Here is a 10,000-nt window from a genome sequence, read left to right as displayed (position 1 = left end):
TTCTCTTACTCCATCTCCGTGTCGATTGGTGGGATCCTGGCGTCTCGCTACCTCCACCAGACCATGCTGTACAATGTCCTGCGCTCGCCCATGTCGTTCTTCGAGCGCACTCCCAGCGGGAACCTGGTCAACCGCTTCTCCAAAGAGACAGACACCATCGACTCGATGATCCCCAGCATCATCAAGATGTTCATGGGCTCCATGTTCAACGTGCTGGGCTCCTGCACCGTCATCCTCATCGCCACTCCTCTCGTCGCCATCATCATCCCTCCTCTGGGGCTCTTCTACTTCTTCGTGCAGGTGTGACGCTGGCATTTAAACTGTATCACAGTTGGTTCTTTAGCATCATCGGCATCTGAACTCAGACAACTGCATATTAAGGTAACAAACCCAGACCATGTGCTCATGTTGTCTCCTTCTCTTTCGTGTGTCTCAGCGCTTCTACGTGGCCTCGTCTCGGCAGCTGAAGCGTCTGGAGTCGGTGAGCCGCTCTCCGGTGTACACACACTTCAACGAGACCCTGCTGGGGACGAGCGTGATCCGCGCCTTCGCGGTGCAGGACCGCTTCATCGGAGAGAGCGACCGACGAGTGGATCACAACCAGAAAGCCTACTTCCCTAGCATCGTGGCTAACAGGTCCACACACACACACACACACAATGAGAGGCATCATCTGAATAAGAATTTTAAGTGTATGAATGATTATTAATAGGATTAGAACACTTTTGATAAATAATCTAGAAGGTGTGTCAAACTAATGGGGTGTGTGTGTGTGTGTGTGTAGGTGGTTAGCAGTGAGGCTGGAGTTTGTGGGGAACTGCATTGTGACGTTTGCTGCATTGTTTGCTGTGATGGCCAGAGACAGCCTGAGTCCAGGCATCATGGGACTTTCCATCTCCTACGCTCTGCAGGTCTTTATACATTACACACACACACACACACACACACACACTGTTTCATGTAATGTTATGGATTGTCCACAGCCAATTACTTCCTGTCCTTGTAGCAGCTTTCCCACATCAGATTTTACACTGAACACACGGACCAGCCTTCACTCCCCACGTGCATCAATGAGCCTTGACCGCCCATGACCCTGTCGCCGGTTCACCACTGTTCCTTCCTTGGATCACTTTTGATAGATACTGACCACTGCATACCGGGAACACTCCACAAGAGCTGCAGTTTTGTAGATGCTCTGATCCAGTGGTCTAGCCATCACAATTCGTCCCTTCGTCAAACTCGCTCAAATCCTTACACTTGTCCATTTTTCCTGCTACTAACATCAACTTTGAGGACAGAATGTTGACTTGCTGCCTAATATATCCCACCCACTAACAGGTGCCATGATGAGGAGATCATCAGTCTTATTCACTTATTCACCTGTCAGTGGTCATAATATTCTGCCTGATTGCTGTATATAGAACATTCTGACAGTAGAACACTGTATTGTATTGGATTAATAGATACAGAGTGCTTGTCTAACTGGCCGTGTCTGTGTGGTTCCTGTGTGCAGGTCACAGCGTCTCTGAATTGGTTGGTGAGAATGTCGTCAGAGTTAGAGACCAACATCGTAGCTGTAGAGAAAGTAAAGGAGTACGAAGAAACGGAGAAGGAGGTAAGTGCAGCACTGTGCGTGTGTGTGTGTGTGTATTTAAAACATAAGGTAGGGTTAAAAAGCTCATGGATTATCATTAAGACATAAAATGAATGACTAAATAAATAAATACTATGATTTGTGTTTTCTCACTTTTTTATTATTATTATTATTAGTATTATTATTATTATTATTATTATTATTATTATTATTATTATTATTATTGTAGTTTGCGGTTTGTCGTGTGTTGAGCAGAGCTGTGTTTTCCACAGGCCGAATGGAAACTGAAGAAAAGCTCCGTTCCTGCCGGATGGCCCACAGTGGGCCACATCGAGATGCGGAATTTTGGTCTGCGGTATCGACAGGACCTGGAATTGGCCATCCATGACATCAACGTGACCATCAAGGGAGGAGAGAAGGTGGGCTCCGTCCCAAACGGCACAATTATCCAGTATTACAGTTAATGTTAATGAAAAAATAAAACCGTTTTAAAATTAGGTGGGAATCGTGGGCCGGACCGGTGCGGGGAAATCATCTCTAACTCTCGGGTTGTTCCGGATCATCGAGGCGGCTCAGGGAGAGATCTCTATTGATGGAGTGAACATCGCTGAGCTTGGCCTTCATGAACTGCGCTCGCGCATCACCATCATCCCACAGGTACACACACACACACACACACACACACACACACACATAGTGTGTCTTTGCATAATCTGACCTGTGGACTCTCATCCTTGTGTGTGTGTGTGTGTGTGTGTGTGTGTGTGTGTTCTGAGCAGGACCCGGTTCTGTTCTCCGGATCTCTCCGCATGAACCTGGACCCATTTGATGGTTACTCTGATGAGGAGGTGTGGAAAGCTCTGGAACACGCTCATCTCAAAAACTTCGTCTCAGGCCTTCAGGACAAACTGAACCACGAGTGTTCCGAGGGAGGAGAGAACCTCAGGTACTCCGACACACTCTGGGTTCTCCTCTTTTCTGGACTCTACGAGTCTGTCAGTGAACAGAGAGGATTCAAATAAACATACTACAGTGTTACTGATTTAGAGCTTTGTTCTGTTACACACTCGGGTGTGTGTTAGGTTTAGAAACTGAATCCTGAATCCTCTGAATCTGAAACACTACACTGTTAGAGACACTGACTTCTGTGTGTGTGTGTGTGTGTGTGTGTGTGTGTGTGTGTAAACCAGTCTGGGTCAGAGGCAGCTGGTGTGTTTGGCTCGAGCTCTCCTGAGGAAGACGAAGATTCTGGTTCTGGATGAAGCCACAGCGGCCGTGGACGTGGAGACGGACGAACTGATCCAGTCCACCATCCGCACACAGTTCGAGGAGTGTACAGTGCTGACCATCGCTCACCGCCTCAACACCATCATGGACTATACACGGTACACACACACACACTCTGCCTCAACACCATCATGGACTATACACGGTACACACACACACACTCTGCCTCATCACCATCATGGACTATACACGGTACACACACACACACTCTGCCTCAACACCATCATGGACTATACACGGTACACACACACACACTCTGCCTCAACACCATCATGGACTATACACGGTACACACACACACACTCTGCCTCAACACCATCATGGACTATACACGGTACACACACACACACACTCTGCCTCAACACCATCATGGACTATACACGGTACACACACACACACTCTGCCTCAACACCATCGTGGACTATACACGGTACACACACACACACTCTGCCTCAACACCATCGTGGACTATACACGGTACACACACACACACTCTGCCTCAACACCATCGTGGACTATACACGGTACACACACACACACACACTCTGCCTCATCACCATCATGGACTATACACGGTACACACACACACTTCAACACCATCATGGATTACTCACACACACACACACACACACACACTTCAACACCATCATGGATTACTCACACACACACACACACTTCAACACCATCATGGATTATACACTGTATACACACACCCATGCACACACATACACTTCCTCAACACCACTGTGGACTATACACAGTGTGCACTCAGAGGAAAAACCCCTCATCTTGTCTGTGTCTACAGGGTGATGGTCCTGGATAAAGGTCAGATGGTGGAGTTCGATTCTCCGTCCAGTCTCATCGCCCAGCGAGGGATCTTCTACAAGATGGCCAAAGACTCGGGTTTGGTCTGATTTAAAAACAAATGAAAAGGAAAACAGAAGCAGCAGTCTTATCTGGCATGGTCACTCCGTAATCCGGTCCGGTCTAGAACTCTGCAGTCACTCCGGTATTATCCTAGAACACGGCTCTCACTCCAGAATCCACGGTCCGGCGTAGAACCCACGGGTCAGTCCGGACTTCCAGGTCAATTCTAGAACACAACACACACTCCGGAACTCATCACAGAGCGCAGATCTCACTTCAGAAGCCACTGTCCATTCCACAGCGCAGCTTTCTCCTACTAGAACCCGCCGTCGGTTCTAGAGAATTGAGCTGCCTGTTGTGGGCGGAGCCTGTGGACAGAGCTCTTTCTCCTCCTCCTGCTGCTGGATGAGGTGTTCGTGTAGTTACTAAAGAGAAATACTCGACTTTTTCGCACCAAAAAAAAAAAAATATATATATATATATAGATGCATATTTACTCAGATTTTATTTTTGAAGTATGAAAAGACAATTGTAGTTCAGTTTAATTCATAAGTCAACGTTTCTGGACATGTGTGTGTTTTCGTCAGGGGTCAGGGTCTTACAGTCTGAATATCTGAATATATCTCTCACAAACACGCACGCACAAACATGCACAATCGTTCTCACTTTGAGAAGATGAAGCAGTATAAAGATTACAGAACAGGAAATCAGTACAGTTAATATATAATAATTCTAATATCAGTTTCTGCATGATCTAATCATTTGAATTTGGCATTGAAGAACAAAACTGCAAAAAGACAAGAAGGTGATGATATGGTGCATTTCATTAAAAAAAAAAAAATCTGCGTTCACACTAGCAGGCTGAATTTTTTAAATAATAAAAAAATAATAATTAGTAATGATGTACAGTATATAAAGCAACAATCCAGATTTTTCTCCGAGCAAAATAAACTGAATTAATAGAGAGCATGCTACCTAATCAAATGGAATATGAGGTCATGCAAAAACATTGAATGCTTAAAAAAAAACCTAAAGGCCACACCCACAAGACTTGTGCCCCGCCCACAGGAGATTGACCTGGTGTAGCGTCACTGCTTCCTGTGTGCCAGTGTGAACACACGCTGTTATAAATTGAAAACCACTGCCGTTTCTTTAACACTGCAATAGTTGATGCCACTCGTTCATACGTCTACGCTGCTGGATCTTCTGAACCTCGCCATCTTTGATATCCCTGTGTCCAACCAAAACGGACATCCATACATACACACGCTCAGGTCATGTGACATGCCAGCACAACCCTCTGCATGGTTCACGGTGTCGGTCTGCACCAGAAACCTGGTTTTGTCTAAACACAGCTGGAGAAAATGAGAACTTTCATCATGATGAATGTGAACTTTAGCATCGTCACATCCTCGGCTAGTCTTTCATCACGGGTCACTGCGCTTGGTCACGATTTATGTGTCTTATTGTGTTGCCTTCTTGACTATCTAGGCTCCTGAATGGTACACAGAGTGATGATGATGATGATGAAGTATCTGTGATGTATCCTTTAAACCGAGCTGCTGAGTTGAACTGGTGGTTAGGTCGTGAGTAACACACTCCGTCTCATGCTGTTACAGGAAAACAATCAGTGAACGCATGACCTGATGTGTTTTATTCTTCACATCCTAAACTGGTTTGTTGGAAATTACGACGTCACCTTGAGCTTTTATCCATTTCTAGTTACATTTTTCCTCAAGGTGAGCTCCTTTATTGACGTCTCACGATCTCACCAGCCTGGAAACCATGATGTCATAAAGTTACATCTTCTACTTCTGACTGTTACTCACACTGGAGACTCCTTCCATCGATATTAAAAAAGAAAAAGAAAAAAATCCCTCTGAAGGAGCTGTTACCATAGCAACGTATTCCATAGCTCATCAGGATGTTCTAGCAGGTTTGTATAAACCTGCGATTCGGAGCTGATGAGGTCCTAGCAAACCGAGCTACACCTTCTGACCAATCAGAATCGAGAACTCCTGTTTTATTTATTTATTGTTAAATAAATAAATAAAAAATTCCACAAAGATGGGATCTCAGGCTATGTAACTAATGTCATAGACCATCACCATAAACACGTAGCGTCTCGTTAATGCTATAATTGAACGTCTAATCTTGCCTCTCATCGTTTTATTATATTAGAAATTATACTAATAAATAATATATTCTGGCCACTATATGTCCTAACCTGTGGCTCTGCCTTATTCCAGCTGACCTCCAGGTGACCTCAGCCGAGCGTTGTGTTCAGATTATTATGTATTAACTCTCTACTAATTAGTTGCCATATTTCTGTTTATGCTTCCGTTATATTTTTTTTTCTATGCAGACTTTTATTTAATGCTGCTTCCTCTTTGTGTGTCAATAACATTTTATTTAGCTGTTAAAGGTGAAGTATGAATTGTTAGGAAGCGACACTTTTTTGAGCGATCTTTCTCTTTACATATATCCAGGGCAGGGCTTTATTTTTAATAACTTACAACCTGCTGATTTGTTTGTGTGTGAGTGTGTGTGTGTGTGTGTGTGTGTGTAGGAGAGAGAGAACGTGTGTGTGTAGGAGAGAGAGAACGTGTGTGTGTGTGTGTGTGTAGGAGAGAGAGAACGTGTGTGTGTGTGTGAGTGAAAGCTGAATGTACCAAACACGTCCTCATTATTGGTCAGGCTGAAGTTTGTTACTTATTTATACTGTGTGTGTGTGTGTGTGTGTGTGTGTGTGTTCTTTTTGTTTGTGTGTTATTATCTGTAATACACATGCACTAGTTTTGATGTGTGCTTTATTTCAGGAGTTTAAAAAAAATAAATAAATAAATTGTTTTGTAAGTGTTTTTGTCCCATTTGTAAATGTCAGGAACGGAGAAACTGTGAGCGGAGACTGTGAGCCAGGCCAAAACGGAGACGTCTGTCTTTACCTGCACATGAATGTAATATGGAGTTGTCCCGCCCTTTGCAGCTATAACAGCTTCAACTCTTCTGGGAAGACTTCCACAAGGTTTAGGAGTGTGTTTATGGGAATTTTTGACCATTCCTCTAGAAGCACATTTGTGAGGTCAGGCACTGATGTTGGACGAGAAGGTCTGGCTCACAGTCTCCGCTCTAATTCATCCCAAAGGTGTTCTATGGGGTTGAGGTCAGGACTCTGTGCAGGCCAGTCAAGTTCCTCCACTCCCTGAAAAACAACACCTGAATTCAATGATTTGGTGGGGTGTCCCGAAACTTTTGGCAATATAGTCTATATTTAATGTTGAAATTCTACAAAACACATTAGTTCTTCTTCTGACTCACATTATTCCCAAAGAAAGTGTAGGTTCCTGTCTTGAAGATATCTGAGCTTAAAGATAATGAATCAACACCGTCTGACCAATCAGAATGGAGTATTACTGATGTATAAAATATACCATGAGGTAAGAGGAAGTCTTCATGAAGCTGCTGCTTTTATTCACTCTTTATTTATAACAGAAGTAAAAGAAAATCCTATAAATATGTCTATAAAAAAACCATATATAACACTCAGTACTGGTGACTTCTAAATCACTAAAAAACACAAACACACTGGTGATAGACATACACGAAGTCAGAATGTCGAGTCATGAATCCAGTTTAGATTGTTCTACATCGCTTCCTGTTCCTTTTCCCTGATTGTGTGTGTGTGTGTGAGAGAGAGAGAGAGAGAGAGAGAGATGATACACAGTAATATCTGTTCTTCTCTAACACTGTTCATGAGGATCTTCATCACATTTTTACAAAGAAAGTTCCAGAAGGTTCTGTCCTGCAGACCTTTTTCCTTCAGGAGATGACCACACTCCCTGTTCCTGCCCAAGCACAGCATATCACGATGACGATGATGATGTCACTAGCCCCGCCTCCTGGCACATGTTGTAGAAGAGGCCTCTCTGTGAGAGCAGGTTAGAGGGAGAGTCCATTTCTGTAATAGACCCTCGCTCCATCACCAGCACACTGTGACACACACATCACATAGTGTTACAGCAACTACTGGTGTGTGTGTACCGTGTATAGTCCATGATGGTGTTGAGGCAGAGTGTGTGTGTGTGTACCGTGTATAGTCCATGATGGTGTTGAGGCAGAGTGTGTGTGTGTGTGTACCGTGTATAGTCCATGATGGTGTTGAGGCGGTGAGCGATGGTCAGCACTGTACACTCCTCGAACTGTGTGCGGATGGTGGACTGGATCAGTTCGTCCGTCTCCACGTCCACGGCCGCTGTGGCTTCATCCAGAACCAGAATCTTCGTCTTCCTCAGGAGAGCTCGAGCCAAACACACCAGCTGCCTCTGACCCAGACTGGTTTACACACACACACACACACACACAGAAGTCAGTGTCTCTAACAGTGTAGTGTTTCAGATTCAGAGGATTCAGGATTCAGTTTCTAAACCTAACACACACCCGAGTGTGTAACAGAACAAAGCTCTAAATCAGTAACACTGTAGTATGTTTATTTGAATCCTCTCTGTTCACTGACAGACTCGTAGAGTCCAGAAAAGAGGAGAACCCAGAGTGTGTCGGAGTACCTGAGGTTCTCTCCTCCCTCGGAACACTCGTGGTTCAGTTTGTCTTGAAGGCCTGAGACGAAGTTTTTGAGATGAGCGTGTTCCAGAGCTTTCCACACCTCCTCATCAGAGTAACCATCAAATGGGTCCAGGTTCATGCGGAGAGATCCGGAGAACAGAACCGGGTCCTGCTCAGAACACACACACACACACACAAAAGGAACAAAAAATAAAGGTGCGTTAATAGAAACACACATCCTCGAAGTGTGTGTGTGTGTGTGTGTGTGTGTGTGTGTAGTTCTTACCTGTGGGATGATGGTGATGCGAGATCGGAGGTCATGCAATCCGATCTCAGCGATGTTCTGTTCGTCTATATAGATATTTCCCTTTGTTGCCTCGAGGATCCGGAAGATTCCGAGTGCAAGAGACGATTTTCCCGCTCCGGTCCGACCCACGATCCCAACCTGAATGATGGAGCGAGCACGCACGCGCGCACACACACACACACACACCCCATTAAACTATCACTGTTAATCCTTCCTCTGACTTTTCTGTCAGGATGTTGAGTATAAACTTTACCTTTTCCTTCTCCTGGATGCTGAGTGTAATCTCCTTTAAAGCCCAGTCCAGTCCTTTTCTGTACTGAAGTCCGTACTGGTCAAACTTAATGGTGCCTGTTTGTGGCCAGTGTGAGGGCAGAGGCATGTTCTCTATTGACCAAGCTGCCTGTGAGGTGAACAGTCACAATCAGCTAGGGTACATGTGTAGGGATGTAGCCACACATTAATACATTCATTAATACATCATTTAGAATAAAGAAAGATACAGAAAATTGATGAATTTGAAGACTATGTTCATTTTCATTCATTCGTTCAGTCCTTAGTGTCTACACACACACACAAAACCCTGCCACAGAATCCACAAGCAGCTGCACTTCACAGTTCTGACCACTAGATGTCACTAAACGCATAAAGAAATGAGAACATATTGAAGTTTAGAGAGAGTATGAGTCTGTATTGTAAAAGTTTCACTTTTCCGTGTACCGCAAAAACTATATATAATACCCAGGCACTGTACGGAATACGGAATCCACTGGCAGCTGCACTTCACTGTTTTGACCACCAGATGTCACTAAACGCACATCGCGTAATTTTCGACGCATTTGAGAAAAAGGCTTTAGGTTCACCCAAAAACAGACACGAGGACACATTAAGGGCACCAAAATAAACCTAGGGACACATTAGTGACACCAAAATAGTCCTAGGGACACCTTAATGACACCAAAATAGTCCTAGGGACACCTTGAGCACCCAAAAACAGACATGGGGACACCTGAAGGACACCAAAATAGACCTAGGGACACCTTGAGCAACCCAAAACAGATCTGGGAACACCTTGAGCACTGGTTCAGATACAGATAGTGTCATCACACCATTAATAATGTCACAACTCTGATTTCACCCTAATCACTTGATGAGACTGTACCTCTTTAGGCGTATCTGTGTACTCTTTCACTCTCTCCACTGACACAATGTTGTTTTCCACATCTGTCCAGGAACGTACGATCCAGCTCAGAATGCCCGTCACCTGCAGAAATCCAAACGGAAACACACACAAGGCTTCTTTACTTCAAATTAGATACCACATGATGAGTAAGTAAGTGTAATGTCACTTCGTTCTGAGGTTTTGCATGCAGGATAGATAAATAGTGA

At 44.4% G+C, this 10,000-nt stretch overlaps 2 protein-coding genes across 4 annotated transcripts in view; one reads left to right on the top strand and one right to left on the bottom strand.

The window, feature by feature from the left end:
• Window positions 1-6,606, top strand: part of abcc1 (ATP-binding cassette, sub-family C (CFTR/MRP), member 1) — a 31,922-nt gene extending 25,316 nt beyond the window's left edge. The window contains exons 23-31 of the mRNA XM_058406949.1: window positions 1-300; window positions 437-636; window positions 785-911; window positions 1,514-1,615; window positions 1,867-2,013; window positions 2,093-2,251; window positions 2,374-2,540; window positions 2,785-2,979; window positions 3,686-6,606. The exon at window positions 1-300 is cut by the window's left edge and continues 11 nt beyond it. Of these exons, the coding sequence (XP_058262932.1) occupies window positions 1-300; window positions 437-636; window positions 785-911; window positions 1,514-1,615; window positions 1,867-2,013; window positions 2,093-2,251; window positions 2,374-2,540; window positions 2,785-2,979; window positions 3,686-3,794 (1,506 nt within the window). The 3' untranslated portion in view covers window positions 3,795-6,606. The remainder of the gene's footprint in view (window positions 301-436; window positions 637-784; window positions 912-1,513; window positions 1,616-1,866; window positions 2,014-2,092; window positions 2,252-2,373; window positions 2,541-2,784; window positions 2,980-3,685) is intronic.
• LOC131363955 (multidrug resistance-associated protein 1-like) overlaps window positions 6,289-10,000 on the bottom strand; it is a 37,796-nt gene continuing 34,084 nt past the window's right edge. The window contains exons 26-32 of one of the 3 annotated variants that reach the window (XR_009206405.1): window positions 9,774-9,875; window positions 8,868-9,014; window positions 8,594-8,752; window positions 8,310-8,476; window positions 7,885-8,079; window positions 7,558-7,737; window positions 6,289-6,949 (exon numbers count right to left, since the gene is read on the bottom strand). Coding sequence is in view for 2 of the 3 variants with exons in the window: in XM_058406961.1 (XP_058262944.1) it covers window positions 7,611-7,737; window positions 7,885-8,079; window positions 8,310-8,476; window positions 8,594-8,752; window positions 8,868-9,014; window positions 9,774-9,875 (897 nt within the window). In the remaining variant the exon portion in view is untranslated. Of the gene's footprint in view, window positions 6,950-6,998; window positions 7,738-7,884; window positions 8,080-8,309; window positions 8,477-8,593; window positions 8,753-8,867; window positions 9,015-9,773; window positions 9,876-10,000 lie in introns of those variants that run through there. The other 2 variants (XM_058406961.1, XM_058406973.1) reach the window with 2 other exon arrangements.

Source organism: Hemibagrus wyckioides, linkage group LG02 (assembly GCF_019097595.1).
Source record: "Hemibagrus wyckioides isolate EC202008001 linkage group LG02, SWU_Hwy_1.0, whole genome shotgun sequence".
Lineage (NCBI taxonomy): Eukaryota > Metazoa > Chordata > Actinopteri > Siluriformes > Bagridae > Hemibagrus > Hemibagrus wyckioides.
This window is presented reverse-complemented; position numbering and strand designations above follow the sequence as displayed.